The sequence below is a fragment of the Paroedura picta genome, chromosome 1 (assembly GCF_049243985.1).
Source record: "Paroedura picta isolate Pp20150507F chromosome 1, Ppicta_v3.0, whole genome shotgun sequence".
Classification (NCBI taxonomy): domain Eukaryota; kingdom Metazoa; phylum Chordata; class Lepidosauria; order Squamata; family Gekkonidae; genus Paroedura; species Paroedura picta.
This window is the reverse complement of record NC_135369.1, coordinates 172,649,379-172,666,953: the sequence shown is the minus strand read 5'-3', so window position 1 is coordinate 172,666,953 and position 17,575 is coordinate 172,649,379. Positions and strand designations below refer to the sequence as shown.

The 17,575-nt window shown below is 44.5% G+C and overlaps 1 protein-coding gene across 7 annotated transcripts in view; it reads right to left on the bottom strand.

The window, feature by feature from the left end:
• Positions 1 to 17,575, bottom strand: part of KLHL29 (kelch like family member 29) — a 562,720-nt gene that overhangs the window by 57,070 nt on the left and 488,075 nt on the right. For all 7 annotated transcript variants that reach the window (XM_077311762.1, XM_077311771.1, XM_077311715.1 and 4 more), the window contains 2 exons: positions 13,365 to 13,563; positions 1,796 to 1,978 (listed from right to left, as the gene is read on the bottom strand). In XM_077311762.1, the coding sequence (XP_077167877.1) occupies positions 1,796 to 1,978; positions 13,365 to 13,563 (382 nt within the window). The remainder of the gene's footprint in view (positions 1 to 1,795; positions 1,979 to 13,364; positions 13,564 to 17,575) is intronic.

The window sequence follows — 17,575 nt, the reverse complement described above, 5'->3', positions numbered from 1 at the left end:
GTTTACATGGAATGTAAAAATTGATACGTGGAACTTAGGGTTTTTTCGTAACACGTAAATAACTACAACAGCGATAATAATAATTAACATTAATAACTATAACAGAGGTAACGGACTGTAATAGTGCAAACAGGTCCAGGGGCAGAATGCATGAGTAGGTTTCTGGGAGGGAGGGAGCAGGGCCCTGTAGATCAGTGGTTCTCAACCTGGGGGTCGGGACCCCTTTGGGGGTCAAACGACCCTTTCACAGGGGTCACAGGAGGGGTCACAGGTGGAGCTCCTCCGGCCAAGCAGCTTGGCCGGAGGAGCACCACCCACACAACAGCCTTGCGGGGTAGATCGAGATAGAGCATTCGTCTGTCTGGAGCAGAGGAAAAGAGCGAGATGGGCATGGTGGGGCAAGAGGCAGAACTGAACTGAGAAACCCTGGGAAAAGAACAGTTTCTATACAATCAATCAAGCCTCTTGTGGCACAGAGTGGTAAGGCAGCCGTCTGAAAGCTCTGCCCATGAGGCTGGGAGTTCGATCCCAGCAGCCGGCTCAAGGTCGACTCAGCCTTCCATCCTTCCGAGGTCGGTAAAATGAGTACCCAGCTTGCTGGGGGGTAAACGGTAATGACTGGGGAAGGCACTGGCAAACCACCCCGTATTGAGTCTGCCATGAAAACGCTAGAGGGCGTCCCCCCAAGGGTCAGACATGGTGCTTGCACAGGGGATACCTTTACCTTTATACAATCATTACCGATGGATCTTCACACCATTGGTCAGTTCCGGTTTAATTTCTGTGAAAGAACACTTGCATAGTTTTATGGTTGGGGGTCACCACAACAGGAGGAACTGTATTAAAAGGCCACGGCATTAGGAAGTTTGAGAACCACTGCTGTAGATGCTGCTGGTATTGCTCAGTCTCAGCCAAAGGCCTGGTGGAAGAGCTCCCTTTTGCCGGCCCTGCGGAACTGTTTTAGCTCCATTTAATAAATGGACATCACTTTTATACAAACTTTCCTGTTGCAAAAACTCGTGAGATGCGCTCTTGGCAGCAATGGCCTCCAAGGCCCTGTTGGCAGACGGGGATTTCCAGGTGCATTTCAAAGGGGTGGGGAGCTAAGCGTTATGTTAGCAGAGTAACATTTCCGTGCTGCTCCAGTATAGATCTGTGAGAAGAGATCGTTCGGCTTCACTAAAGGAAGCAAGAGGGCTGCTGTTCGTTTTCGAGGAGAGATTTTCAGAAACAGATGAGAGCGAACCTTCGCGTGAGCAAATGCGGTAAGCGCAGGTCAGCGATGCATCAGCTCAGACAAACTGGCTCGGATGCAGGAACCCATCATTTAGATCCTGTTCTAGCCAGCGCTTTACACACTGTCGCAGTAGCAGGAGGAAGCTCTTCACACGCTTGATGGGGTGTCGAACCTATCCTTTGCACGTTACAAGCGTTGAATGCGCTGGGGAGGACACGGGAGCCGAAGTGAAATGGAGAGTGATAAAAGGAAGTCTCTCCTCGCCTGGGAAGCTCACACAGATTCGTCCTTGTTTGGCTTCTTGCACAGAAGCGGTTTCTCAGACAGAACTTTTAAACTGTTCTGATATGGTTTGATTCTTATTTCGTTTGATATGTTTTTAGTGATACGCTTCTACTGAATATTTATGCATTCTGATCTTTATGCCGATGTGTTTGATGTCACGTTTATGTTGTGCGCTGCCCCGAGGTGACCTCTTGGTCTCAGGGCGGTACAGACACTTCAAAATAAATTTAGAAGAATGAGGTCCTGCCCCCTCCCCTGAATCTTTCTGCTCACCTGAGAGATAGACGTTGTCTCCGGCACTCACCACGCTAAAAAACTCCCGGTCGTAAAAGGGCAAGCTGGCCAGTGGATACCATTTGTTACTTTGAGGGTTGAAGCACGTTACAGCTGTTAAGGCTCTTTGATTCATGCCGATCATCTGTCGGCCTCCAACCAGGACAATGACTTCGGCCACACCTTGAATGGAAAATTACCAAGACATGCTTCTTTAAGACAAGGAACGCAGTCAAGACTCTGTACTCATGAAAGAACCGTCCCCCCCCCCCAAAAAAAAACTGCTCATTATCTTGAATCCTCATTTAAATTCTTAATTTAGAAATGCATTCAGTCAAAACTTGTTTTGAATGTACTAGATGTGGGAACGTACTGAATTGTGTCAAAATCTATTTCTTGACTGCTGTTCAGGGATGTCGAATGGCATAGTAAAGTCTGATCGTGTCAGATTTCAGAAATTAAGTAAGGTCAGTATTCAGATGGGAGACCACCAAGGAAGACCATCTCTGCTTAAACACTTGCCTTGGAAACTCCATAAGGCTGCTATAAGTTGGCCACGGCACACAAACACAGCTGTACATGCAATAGCAAAAATGATAAATTAAGAGGGGTAGGACCCAGTGAAGGATCTAATACAAATCAAGTATAGAGGCACTGGGATACCAAGGTGGCAAACGCCATAAGCTATGAGTAGCTGCTGTTATAACAACCTGATACTCTGTTTAAGCGACATATATTTACTATAATCTGAAGTTTGTCTGAAAACAATAAATTTAATGTCCCTTGACAAAGCCAGTGGGTGAAACCCATTGGGACTGCTTTGTACAATAAAGAATAAAGAAATAATAGAAGATTCAAGACTCTACAGAAGTCTATTTTGGATATTGTGTTTGCCACCTTGGTATCTTAGGGCTGATCCTGCGTTGAGCAGGGAGTTGGACTAGATGGCCTGTATGGCCCCTTCCAACTCTATGATTCTATGATCTCAGTGCTTCTATACTTGATTTGTACATGCGATAGAACATTTACAGAAACATTTTCTAACTGAAACTGGGGAATTCACATAGAGGAGGGGAATCAACCTATCCTCGAAGTAGCGCTTCTCCAACCTCTTTAGTCAATTATTATGGCCTTTTCGGTTTCTATAAACTTGAAAGGTTTGATAACATAGTGAAGGTTTGCAAGGGAAAAATTAAGAGGGGAAGAGAATGGAGTAAATTTGGAGAAGGAGACCTGGAAAAAAAAATCTAAGGAAATCTAAAAATCCCGTCAAAAGTTCTTACAGTTGTTTTTATAACTGACTAGTATGCGAGAAATAATACAAAGTTATATTTTAATGTTCAGTAAGCAGCAACTGCTGTAGTCTTAATTATCAAATTTCAGCAAGACAAATGAAATTTCTTTTTGAAAAGGTAGACCGGATGATTTTGTTTGTCATGTTCAACTTTGATGGCTGGTCTTCTCTTAAGAATCTTTTATTTTGTGCCTGCCTCAGTTGATCAAAGAGGCCCACAGTTCAATCTACATTAATGTTGCACTTAAGTCACATTTAAGTCTTAAAGAATTTAACAGAACATAAGAAGAACCTGTTGGCCCGATCAGTGGTCCATCAGTGGTGACGGGGTGGATTTGGCAAAGTTGGCTGAAACTTTGGAGGTCCTGTGGTTTGGTGAACCTGGGCCAGAACAGGAAGCGTGTCTCCCCTCCTTGGCCAGCATGCAGTTTAAGACATCGCACTTGGTCAGGAACCTGGGGATGATTTTGGATATCTCCCTATCTATGGAGGCCCAAATCTCCAGGGTAGCCCAACTGGCATTTTTCCATCTATCCCAGGCACAGCTACTAGCACCCTACCTGTCTCGGGATTACCTGGCCACAGTGATCCAAGTGGCAGTCAGCTGCAGATTAGATTTTTGTAACTCGCTCTGCATGGGTCTTCCCTTGTCCTTGACCCAGAGACTACAGCTGGTACAGAATGCTGCTGCTAGGTTCTTTCTGGTACATCTTGAAGACCCCATATAAAGCCTATGATGAAGCAGCTGCATTGGTTGCCAGTTGTCTAGCAGATCAAGTTTAAGGATCTGGTGCTGACCTTCAATGCCATCTGCGGTCTGGGCCCATTGTACCGCCTTACTCCCTATGCCCCCCATAGGGCTTTGCGAGGAACATGTCCTCATGTTCACATGTCTCACCCATTGGAGGTCCCTGGCCTACATGCAGTTCGCCTGGCCTCAACCAAGGCCATGACCTTTTCAGCCCTGGCCCCAGCCTGGTGGAATGAGCTCCCAGAAAAGCTGAGTGCTCTGCAGGAGCTGAATCAATTCTGCAGGGCCTGCAAAACGGAGCTCTTCTACCAGGCGTTTGGTTGAGGCCAGGTAGGAGAGGGGGCTTGAATATGTGCCCTCTTCCTTCCTTTCTCTCCCCCTCTTGTGAGGGGAGGTTGTCATTTCCCGGGCACAGCAGTTGTGTGATTTGAGGTTTGGACGGAGTTAGGGGTACGGGGGTTATTAATCGCTTGACTGTTTCTTTTCTCTGATGTAAGCTGCCAAAGTTGGCTGACCTAGGACTGGTGGCCTATAAAATTAATAAACAGTCTAGCCCTGTACCAGGCAGCATAGTGTAGTGGTTAAGGACAGTGGCTTCTAATCTGGTGAGCCAGGTTTGATTCCTCACTCCTTCACATGCAGCCAGCTATGTGACCTTGGGCTCGTCACAACCCTGATAGTGCTGTTCTGACTAAGCAGTCCTGTCAGAGCTCTCTCAGTCTTACCTATTTCACAGGGTTTCTGCTGTGGAGAGAGGAAGGGAATCTGATTGTAAGCCACTTTACCAGCTCCTCTTCATCTTATTTACACAGTGGCCAATCAGTTGCCCTGAGGGACCATCAAACAAGGTATAAAGGCCAAGGCCTTCTTCTGATGCTGCCTCCTAGTCACTGGTATCTAGAGGCTTATTCTGAACATGGAGGTTCCATTGGGCCACCATGGCTGGTAGCCATTGATGGACTTCCCTTCACAAAGCTGTCTAGTTCACGTATGCAATCTATGTCCATAGCTATCTAAGACTAGCAGTGAATTCCACAGTTTAATTACTCCTTGAGTAAAGAAGCATTTCCTTTTGATCATTTGGAATTTACTGCCCATCAACTTCATGGGTGCTGCTGAGCTTTAGTATTAATGAAAGAGAAAGTTTTCTATGTCTGCATTTTCTACCCTGTGCATAATTATATAAACTTTTATGAGGTTACTTATCTGACATTTTTTTTCCTAAACTGAAAAACCAGTTTGTTTGTTTTTTAGCTTTTCCTCATGGGAAAAGTGTTCAACCCCTAGATCATTCATAGAATCATAGAACTACCGAACCGCTCCAGCAAAGAGGGCATTTACAAAGTGAAACTAAACTAAAAACATAAAAAAGGGTTGGAAGGGGCCATACAGGTCCATCCTCCTCCAAAGAGAGTCTAGTCTATTCCCCTCCAAAGAGACTAACTTTATGTTACAAAAGCAGCCACTGAAAATGTCCTTCTGGATTAAGCGGGCCTTCAACCCCATACCCACAGTATAAATCAAACAAATTGCTCAGGATGTCCTCATGTTCACACTTCTGCCCCCAAGCAAGGTGCTGTCTGAGAGTGGGGAATTATCACGCATACTGCCCAATTCATAGCTTAGAACTGTAGCCTGGAATTCTTGATGAGCAAGGAGAATTTTTTTCAGTGGCAATACCTGCTTCACTGTGATGCAAGCTAGAGTGTGTAAACCCAACATATACAAGTACAGTCATAGACACCCTGCTTGATTTTCACTACTCAATGAACTTGATGCAGTAAGGTCTAAGGCAGGCTTTCTCAACCAGGGTTTAGGAAAACCCTGGGGTTTCTTGACAGCCCTGGAAGGGTTTCCTGAATGAGCAGGAGTTAATTAATTTTTAAAATTGGTTAAACATCTATCGTGTCATATGGCCATATATGGTCATGTTAACCCACTGCGCCCCCCCAAAGGGCCAATGATGGGGCACTGGGTGGGCATGTAAACAGCTGTGATTCCCAACCATATTCTGCACGATTGCATCACTTCTGGGATTTCTTGAAGACTGAAGAATGATTCAGGGTTTCTCAATGCTAAAAAGGTTGACAAAGGCTGATCTAAGGGAACATCAGGCAGTTCTTCGGGTACTTCGGATCACTCTGTTGTCAGATCAAACTACGATGTGAACTCTATGACGCTATGATACCAGCCTCCTATCCAGTTTCCTCTAAACGAGGATAACTCTTCAAAATCATTCAAGGACATTAGTTTCTGTTTTAGGGACTTCATTCTTGTTTTAGGGGCTCTGCTTCCAAACGTAGCTTCCCATTGAGTTCACAGAAAAAGAGCAGAACAGCATGAAGTGAATGTTCAAAAGACGGCATTCTTATGCTAAGTATTCTAGAATTAATGTCACATATATATTCCTCTTCTCGCCATCTTTTATATGAATTTGAGTAATGGTCATATTTAAGGGACTAAAAGGATGAACGATGTGTTCCAAAAGATAACTAAGCCATGCAAAATGAGGCAATGAACATCTTTAAATGCAAATGTGTCATGTGGTAAAGGCATCTATTTCTAAGAAAACAGAGGTCACCTTCTGACCTCCACTTTCCCGATTTTGTCGCATGTAGGTTTTCCTTCGGAAAGCAGACAAAGTGGGTTTTCCTCCTGCATTAGAATTTTATATTTGAGATAAAGAATGTTTTCAAAAGCCACGGGAAGCTTACGTCTTTGGTGGAGATAACTATTCACTATATATCTCCCATAGATACTTTCTCCTTTCAGCTACAAACAAAAATGGCATTGGACAAAACTGGTCAGTTTGAAAGCCCAGCACAACTCAGTGCACAAGCGGCAATGAAAATGTATAGGTAATAAGGGATTGTTGTTTTCAAGTGGGAGGGGGGAATAGCAGGGAAATCTCATCATCTGGGGCAGATGTAATGTGATAATAATAAATGACCTCAAGAGGGCATCGTGCATATTACGATATCCTCTAAGGATTTAAAGACCCTTTGTGAGTACATGAGCAGTTCCACATAATTGGACTTCGACCTACGAAAATAATCACTCCCTTCCCCTGATCCCTGGGAAATTACTTTTCTCTAATCAACAAGCTCCTGAAAATGGTTTTGCATTACACCTACAATTTTATCTGCAAACATTAAATAGGCACTTTTCAGAAATCCTTTTGACCAATAAACCATTAGCCACCCCTCCAGCTAAAGAGGCAGAGAGTGGGTTGTTATTGAAAATCCTTTGCGTTTCATCTTTCGGGTATGTTCCCTGATTAGACACTCACTCTGCCCACTGAAAAGGATGCAACTTGACATATAATTTTATATACTATATATGCATCAGTAGCAATTTCTTGGCTTTTTGATTTTGCTGGCTGGGATGAAGCAACATTGGAAGGCATTCCATATTCCTTGCACATGCAAGTCTATCTACATTTGATACACGCATTCATGCTCTCTTCAAATATAACGGCTACACAGAGATGCTTTAGCATTGCTGACATACACCAGTGGTTCTTAACCTTTTTGGCACGGCACCGCAATCCCTTGAGCTAGCCATCAAAATGGCAACGACCGCCTCATTATAGATGGCAAGTATGATATATTTAATTTTCTCCAACCTACTGGTTAAAAATATTGGTATAGATCCTAAACTTTGCTTAGGTTTGAGCCCACCCATTGTCTGTTGGCTCATTGGACATCAATGGTCTCACAGGAGCGGAAACTCTAAAGCGCAAGAATGATGTGATTCGCAGCAGACAACTACCTCTGCAGCCCGGTGCAAGCAGAAGCAAAGTTTAGCATTCAAACCACGGCAGTCACTTTGCTAAATAAAGTTGAAACACATTTTTTTTTTAAGCAGATAAAAGTATCAGTGCAATGGCTGAAATTGCTTCTTGATGAGATGTGAGATACAAGGTTTTGTCACAGGTCATGAGCAAGATCCAATCTACTCCTTACCTGGGTTTTAATGGCTCCCTTATAGAAAAGCCAGCCTCGCAACAATGCATGGTGGCAAATGGGATGATGACATTTAGAGCTCTTTGGTCCTGTTCCCCCCCTCAGCTTTATGCCAAAAGGTTGCCAGGTCAGAATCCTGAGAGGCTGCTTGTTACCTCCTCGTACACCAAGGAACTTTACTACCACTGCAACATCCTCATCTTTTAATGACTTCTCCCACCACTGAAAAGGGTCGCACAATCCATGCATCCATCTCTCAGACTGATTATGCACAGTGGGAAAAGGCTGGGACGGTGCTTGCACGGCTGCAAGCTAATTCCTGCTCATGCATGACGTCAATACTGGCCAGGCCCCATATTCCCCACAGCAAGGGAATGCTAATTTTTTTCCAGCTTCCCTTTCCTGCTGTGGGCCTCATCGGCGCCTATGCCAGGCCAGGCCTGTGGACACAGGGAAGAGACGGGTCTTCCAGACCGGGCTCCTCCCCTGACTACAGTGTCCTGGCAGGATGCAAAATGCCCCAGTCAGCTCCACAGTATCTAAATGGGGCATTTTTTTCTTTCCAGGAAGGTGGGATTGCATTGGCACACAACCCCACATTTTTGCAAAGCACCCCCCGACCCCCCTTTGGTGGAACATTTTTGCCCCAACTGCGTCCGTGTGGACACAGTAATCCGGGGTGGACAGGGTCCTCTGCAATAAAAGGCCCCCTGTAGGGATACAAGATACATAATCGGTTTCAGTGTTCCAGATCACAGATGTATTCAATGTTGGTCTGTGTCATGGAAGGTAAATGTAAAATGGCATCAGCAAATGAACTCTTCCTCTTGAGTTGCCTCAAGTACAGGGTATACCTCAGAAGATGGGAGATGTCATCAGCCTGAATGATAACCTGGTAAACCTGGAGCTTTGAAGGAAGTCTCAAGCTCTGAAAATACGCATCATATTTCCTTGGAGCCAGAGGTTCAGCTGACTAATATCTTTAAAAAATCTGGTTGAGAATGAACATGTGCTCCTTCATCTGAATTTTTTTTTGTTCCTCTTTCTAGGAACGTGGTGTTTTGAATTGTCCTTTCGAGGACTCAGTTTAAGATTTTTGGCTCTAATCCCTTCACACAATATTTGAAATATTCTGGCATTTGTTGCACTGTTTCAGATATGATTAATAAGCTCAATAGTCTAAAAGACATTGATGAGCCAGCTTGGTGCAGTGGTTAGGAACACTGACTTCTAATCTAGCAAGCCAGGTTTGATTCCCTGCTCCTCTACATGCAGCCAGCTGGCTGACCTTGGATTCGCCACAGCACTGATAAAGCTGTTCTGACTTAACAGTAATATCAGGGTTCTCTAAGCCTCACCCACCTCACAGGGTGTCTGTTGTGGGGAGAGGAAAGGGAAGGCGAATGTAATCCGCTCTTTTTGGTAGAGAAAAGTGGCAGATTAGAACCAACTCTTCTTCTTCTAATGTGGTGTAGTGGTAAATATGCTGGACCAGGAGCTTTGAGACCCAATGTGATGGACAGGTTAGGTTCTACCTCTTCTTATGAGCTACCAATGGGAGCTGATGGAATGCTGAAAAAGCAGCTGAAAAAGCAGAAGAGAGCAGATGGGGTTGAGAGAGTCTACCTGAGCGAAACTGTGGAATAGAGTTGCTTAAAGCTGACTGAAAAGACTGAATTTGTAACAGAGGACCCCAAATGCTGGAATAAATCTAAATAAATCTAATTAGAAAAATTATAAAAATCAAAACAAACAAACAAACAAACAAATAAATAAATAAAGGAACATTTTACAAGTTCAGTTGGAAAAAAAATACTTTGTAACCTCTCCCTGAGTTTCTTCCCTGTTATGTTCAAACTCTTTGTATATTTAACCCTGTGGGCTCAGGGAAAAGAAATACACACACACACACACAAGGTAAGAACTTGGTTTATATGTATGGTGGCAGCTTGTGAATGCAACCATTTTTAAGTCCCCAACCCCAGTAGCACTGGGCAGGGTTTGATTGAGGGGTGATTATTAAAGAAGGAGTGGGCTACCCTGTCTACTGAAGTCTCTTGTGAGTGAGAGGGAGGACCTCAAATATGAAATGGTCATGGCAAGAAGGGCAGCGACATGTGACTGCCTGACCCACTATTAATCCTGAACCTGTGAGCCTGGGGTCGTGTAGAGTGATACGCCCTCTGTGTGAGTGAGAAAGGTGCATCGCACATGGGGTCTCAATACCCGCTCTGTCACAGAACCTGCAGTGTGATCTTGGGCTGGTCACATCTTCTCAGTCTCACAGGGTTGTGGTGAGGATAAAACAGAAAAGGGGTGAAATATTGTAAGCCACATTGGCTTAGGAAAGTGGGGTATAAAGGAAGTTAGTGAAGTGTCTTCAAAGCCAAAGCATAATGGGAATGTGGCATGGGGGGGAGGGGAACCTGTATCACAAATGCAGAGAACCCGGATTGAATGCCCATTATCAACGGTGCTTCCTCAGTATACCCGGCAATTATCTTCACTCAGTCCAGTTCCTTACAGGCTATGGAATCATCCAACATTCTGAACACATCTTTTCTGTGAATAATTGCACTCAGTGTTTCCGAAAGCAGACAACCTCCCTCGCAGGAGGCTGCAACAGACTTTCAAGTGCTGAGCCTATACAAGAAATTGCACACAAGAGGCAACATCTGTTGATTCAACCAAATGAAGACTTGTTTTTGTTTCTGCAATTACCTGATCCAAAAAGGTCTTTGCTCAGCTTAAAGATTTGGCTTCTCATGGGTTGATTCAGAAGCCAGAACAGATTCTTCTTCTTCTTCTTATTTTTTTTGTTGCTTACTGTTCCCCAAGGATCAGGCTCCCTGCTTCTTCTAAATATGGCTTGACAAGATCCTCTCCCATCATATAGGACTTCTTATTTTCAGCAAGCAATAAAAGTCTCAGAGTATAGCTTCATTTGTCAGAGCAAAGCAGCCACCTGAATCCATATGGGAAGATTGCAGAATGCCCTCTTTCATCTTAAAAAAAAATCTAGTGAGAATCCGACTATCACAGCATATGTGGAAGACACACTTGCTGTAGGACTCCATGGTCCTAGCCCCCCCCCCTTTCTGACACATACACACACACACACCTTCCACCTCCCTTGCCTCTTGCATCTACCTCTCCTTCCTAGTCTGTCCCCAATCAATCCCTCCCCCCACACCTTTCCCCCCACTCCCTCCTTGCATCTCCCCCCAGCCCTGCTTCCTGGTCCCTCCCCCTTCCCCCTACTTACCTGTCGCAGGGATTCTGGTGGCATGCCAGAGCTCTGAGAGCCAGGGCTGGGATTTGGAGTGCTACTGGCAGCGACTGCGCATCTCGCTGCTTCCCTGGCCTGCCCTTGCTCTGCGGAGGGCTGGGCTGGGAAGTGGAGCACCGCTCCCAGCAGTGCTCCAATAACCTGGGCTGGTTCTCAGAGCGCTGCTGGCAGTGGTCATTTGTCTTGTCACTTCCCCAGCTTGCCTCTACTCTTCGGAGGGCTGGGCTAGACAGTGGGGGCACTAATGCCAGCAGAGCTTTAAGGCCCAGTACTGGGCTTTGGAGCTCTGCAGGCGGCAGCAGCCATCTACTAGAGCGCTCCCTAAGGCGGGACAGCAGATATCACATCCGTTATCATTTCTGTTTGAGGAAATGCACTAGTAGATGTGTTCCATGTCAATAATTCAATATATTTTTTGAAAACTCTTTATAACTGTTCAAAGTGAGCCTTTAATCTGCTGGGTTTCATGTTCTCTGCTCTAAGAACTTTTTTGCAAAGCATGCACTGAGGCATTTCAGTGCACATTAGCAACATCTTTGAAGCCCCACTAAAGCCATGGTTGTCATGTTACCATAGTTTCATCCCCCTCTGCAGTTCCCAGCCTCTTGTCCAGAGTATCCATGTATCCTATACACCCAGACTCATAGTTTAAATGCAAGGTTGGCCCAGGCCAGCCCAGAGCTCATGAAAGGATAAGAGGCAAAGGAATTAGTAAGTAATAAATGGGAATGCTTCAGGGGGACCATCTAGTCTTTCAACATGCTGCAACAAAGAAGTAATCAGCTGCCTGTTAAATGCTTCCCATTGGGTCCAAACACTGCCAATGCCTCCTGAATTGTGAAAAACCATGTAGCAGAGAGCAGCATAGTCCTAGCAACCTTACTACACAGTGATGGGGGAATGACTGATTGTCCAACAGACGTACCAATAATGGGAATACTTCTTCTGTAAAAAGAATATTTGTTGATAACAACAACTTAATAAGCATGCATAGGGTTGGATCTAACTAGCTTGGGAATCACAAGATGTGCATGCACAAAAGCACATGAGATGGGGACTGTGCTAAAGTGGGACACTGGGAGAGATGGAGAAAAAAATGCTGTCCAAATTCAAGCTACAATGAGTAACATACTTTATTAGAACCATATGTCAGCCTGCCAGGCTATACACAGATTTACATGTCTGCATATGGTAAGGGGCCATGGCTAAGTGGTAGAGTAGCTAGATCAAGATGGGTAGCAGGTGTAAATCTTTTAAATGTTGTTAGTCTTTAAGTTGCTACTGGACTCTTAGTTTCTTCTACTGGTAGAGTCTGTTTGGCATGTAGAAGGTGCAGAAGGTCCCAGGTTCAATCCCTTGTATTTTCAGTTAAAAGGATGAGGAAATAGCTTATATGATAGACCTGGGCTCTGGCCAGCCACAGTTAATCTGAGCAGACAGTACTGACCTTGGTAGATCAATGGTCTGACACAGCATAAGGCAATTTCATGCATACTTAACATAGTATAAACCAGGGTTCGCCAAATTGTGGCTCCCCAGATGTCCATGGACTACAATTCCCATGAGTCTAGGGGCTCATGGGAATTGTACTCCATGGACATTTGGAAAGTTCGGCAACCCCTGCAATAAGCTTTGACAGGTAAAAGCTCTCTACTGAAAAACTTGGGCTACAATCACAAGGACACTCACTTGGTCAGGAGCCATTCTGAATTTACTCCTGAGTAAACATGCACAGGATCAGTTTCTTGCATCTGTATGGGCATATTCACATGAATAGGGACTTAAATTGTTGGCTTCAATAGGAAAACAGAGGCACAACAGAGCAATGTACAAATTACATAGTCTTGACTAAAGATAGAGAATGTTTCAAGACTCTTCCGAAGGGAATCCTCGGTGCCAATCAGAAATGGATACACATCGAATTTAAGCCTGTGTTGTTTTGAAACTGTAGCCAATCTTTAACAGAAAGCAATGGCTGGGGATCTACATCTGATTTGTGGGGATGAATATACTCACTGTCTCTAAAGACTTTAGCACGGGGGGAATTTGTGTTTAAAAAAAAAACATGAAGTAGAACTATGGACAATCTGCTACTCTTGACTATATCTTGGAAGTGCCACAGAGAAAGAGAGAGGAAGATACACAGAGAAAAAGAAGCCGTTTAATCTTGCCTCCATATGCAGACAATAAACAGCCTGATCAGTCCCGTCAACAGCTGCAGACAATGATAGCTCCCAGAATTTCCTCTTTGAAACAAACTGTGCTTTTACCTGCTGATAGCCGGGGCCGGGTTCTTGGAGTCTGCATCTCTTGTCGAGCGTGCGGCAACATGTGATAACGCTTCGCTTCATTCACTAGATCCCGGCAAGCCTCTGAAGACTTTATCAACTCCTCGTTGTCAACAACGTTTAGCAGATAACTGGGATGGATGAAGGGGAGGCGGACCACTGCCAGCAACTCAGCCGCATACTGGAAAAGAACACACGGCAACTCTTTCACACGGACGGACTCTCAGAGACGCTGCCTTTCCTCCTCCTGTTCCGGCCCTCTACAAAGCTGACATTTCAATTGACCCAAGCTGCAATTTTTGCAATAGAACTTAAACTTTTCCTAGTTATGCACTGCAGATGGCCCTCTTCCCCAGAGGAAGGCGGCGCTAGCGACAGGTCTTAATGATTCTGGGTCCTGGGGCAGTCCAGGCTGGGGTCCTGGAATCACTGCCACCACTTCCTGATGGCCCCCATGCAGAGGTTCAGCAATGGGTACACCTTGACCTCTGCCAGGTGGGTAGGAGTCCCCGCTACTCGAAGCCACTTGCCCAAGCCCTAGATAGGTAGAAGAAGAGTTGGTTCTTATATGCCACTTTTCTCAACCAGAAGGAGTTTCAAAGCATCTTACAATCGCCCTCCCTTCCCTTCCCTCTCCCACAACAGGTACCCTGTGAGGGAGGTGAGGCTGAGAGAACCCTGATTTTATTGCTGGGTCAGAACAGCTTTATCAGTGATGTGGCAAGCCCAAGGTCACCCAGCTGGCTGCATATGGAGGAATCAAACCCGACTTGCCAGATTAGAAGTCACTGCTCCCAACCACTGCACCAAGCTGGCTCTCCAAGCAGGAGTAGGAGCCTACTCTTGTCCTTTCCCCCTCCTTCAGGGGAAGGTTCAGGAGTAGTTGGGAGATCCATCCAGGACAACTATCCCTGTTGCCTAATGCCTTTGACCTTGATTACACATACCAATAAGCACATATGATCTCATGGGCTTCCCACATGTCACAGCGGAAAAATAATCTTTAAAATAATAGTGAGGGGTGGTATCTAAATTGAATGAATGAATTAATAATCTTTGAAACATAGTAGCTCTTGTCCTATAGGCTTGTACAGTAATAATAGTAATAATTAATAAAACTGAATATGAATTTATACTGAACTTAAAAATCTTATGGGTGGAAGACTTCCTTTATTCTTCCCAGTTGCCTTGGTTAACCTTGAAATTTAAGACTGGCAAACAAACAGCAATTCCAGTAGCATTTTAAATGTAAAAAACCCCCTATGTCCTTATACTTCTTAACATGGAACGGTGAATAACGGCATTGGTTTTATAAAAGCCAGAATTTTGTTCATTGGTAAAGCAAATTTGTTCTTTCTATGTTTTGTTCAACGTCAAACTCCAGGAGCTAATAATCAAATCCAGATATGCCTCTACTTTTTGGCATAAATAAACTTTATAGTGCGAAGGACATATATAAATGACTGGGAACAGCCATCACTATTCAAACAGAAAGCAACCCCCTCCCCCCAAAAAAACTCCCCAAAACAGAAAGAAAAATGGCAAGTGATAAAAATGAGGAATTCCTGTGATGATTTATTTCTGTAAGTGCTCATTCTCTTAAATATCATGGACTTCATCAAAGCAAAAAAATAAAAGGCATAACATTTGGAGCAGGAGCTGATAGAATGCAGGCAGAAAGAGCAGATTTGAACAAATAAAGAAAGGTGATTAAGAATAGTCAAGGCTATCACTGTGACAATGCATTTATACACTGGAGACTTTAAAAGCTTCAAAAGCTGCCAATTTCGCACCTTTGAGCAATCGTGAGCATTTATCACCATTCATGAGCCTTTCCCTTAGCGGAATATTCAAACCTGTATAGAATCTGATTTCAATGGAGAAAGAAGATTGAAGAATAGAAGAAAGGGAAGAGCATCCAAGGAGAGCAAATTAATACTATCTCTAACGCTCTGACATTAATAAGCCTAGTTTTCTGGATGGTGGTTAAGGGTTTGAATTCATAAGACAGGCATGTTTTGCAGCTACGTGGTTAACCACCCGCGGTCACATAATTTGATATTATTCTCCCCATTCCCCAAAGAGGTCTAACCAGGGCTCCAACAATCTGATCACACAAAATTAGGTAAAAAAAAATGTCTAATATCAATTTTTTCAATATCTCATTTAGTTGAATTGAGTATTAAGGATGGGCTATCAAGGGATTTTTAAAAGTCAGTTGGCACCCAAAACGGGAACCTTGGTTGATTTAAGACTGAAACTTTTGCCGGTGAGGCAACTCAATTTGTTCACCTAGTAATACTGGCCACAGTCCAAAAGGAGAGAGCAGGTAGCAGGGAGACCCAAACGAGTCAATGAAGAGAGGGGTTGTGGCTCGGTGGCAGAGTGGCTGCCTCCCTTGTTTGCAGGAGATTCCAAATTCAATCCACTGAATTATAGAATCACTATCTGCAAAGCCTGTTCCTAAGAACGGGCTATGAAAGCCCCCCCCCAGCCCCCCACGGTCCATTGGCACCGCGGCCACTTCCCTGGAGTCCACAAAGCACTCTCGCCACCTTGCAGAGGCAGCAAGAGCGCTTTGTGGGCCCCAGGGAAAGGAACCTTCCCCCCCCGCCCCGCCAGCACCACGGCTGCTTCCCTGGGGCCTGCAAAGCGCTCACTTTGCGAGTGAGTCTTAGAGGGCTGGCCAACTTGAATGTGGTTCTCTCCTCCCAGATCAACCTTTTCTGTCACCACCATCCTCCACTCAATTGGTAGAGAATAACTCGCTGTGGGAGTGGCCTCCCAGTCCTCTAACCCACCAGAACCTCATGCTGGTTCTGCCTCCTTACTGCATTTACCACCTTGCTTGGCCAAGCTGCAGTGGGAACAAGGAGATAGCCTTCTGAACCCTAAAGTATAAAGAAGTCAATATGCCCTTCCATGTTACTTTGCCTTTGGTAATATGATTGAGAGTAGGATGTGGTATTGGTAAGGTATAGATCAGCTGTCCCCAACCATGGTTTGGAGAAACTCTGGGGTTTCTTGATGGTCCTGGAAGGGTTTCCTGAATGGGTGGGAGTTAATTAATGTTATATATTTTTAAAATTTTTTTAAATTTATTGTGATATGACCATATATGGTCATGTCAACTGGCTCACCCTTCCCAAAATAGCCAATCATGGGCCTAGAGGGGTTGGGAAGGAGAAGGGGGTTCCACTTCTGGGGTTCCTCAAAGCCTGAAGAGTGTTTCAGGGGGTTCTCACTAGCAGACCAGCTGAGAAAGACTGGTATAGATATAGGATTTCTAACATTCTTGTTATAAAACAGAGACTTGGGTGATTTGAAAAATTCCAAACTGCTTATCAAGAAGGGGCCTTGTGTCCTTCCACACAGTCAATTCAGAAGGATAACCATAGTCCATGGCATCAGAAGCTGATGACAGGTACAGGAGAACCAACAAAGTCACATGCTGTTTGTACTGTACCCCACTTACCATTGGCAACAGGGTGACTAAGGCAGTTACACTAAAAATGATTTTGATAATTCATTTGAAATAATCTCTAAACTACTCAGCAACAACCCACTCAACTCTATTGCAGTGGTTCTCAACCTGGGTGTCGGGACCCCTTTGCGGGTTGAACGACCCTTTCACAGGGGTCACAGCAGGGCGAGTAGCTTGGCTGGAGGAAGGGGGCTCTACCACTGTTGCTGTTCCTCCTGAAGGCGCCTGCCAATTTATAACCAATTTATATACAATCATGAACAATGGATCTTCACGCCATTGGTCAGTTTTGGTTTAATTTCTGTGAAAGAACACTTGCATAATTTTATGGTTGGGGGTCACCACAAAATGAGGAACTGTATTAAAGGGTTGCAGCATTAGAAAGGTTGAGAACCACTTCTATTGGCTAGAAAAAGAAATCTACAGGGAGCCAGATAATCCCCTATTTACTCATACAGATCCAGGGATGATTTATCTGACAACTTTAGCTACATGAAGTTTAGACACAAACTGTGTTCTGCTACTTCAGATTGACATGACTACCCACCTGAATTCAACTCTTATTACAGACTCCTTTGGCCAAATTGGAATAAGTTCTATATTATTGCTGCATATCCCTTACACACACACACACACACAAAATCTCATTTTCTCCCTAAACAAACAGGCCATATATTGCCGGCAATAAACAGACGCGGAAGTAATAAAG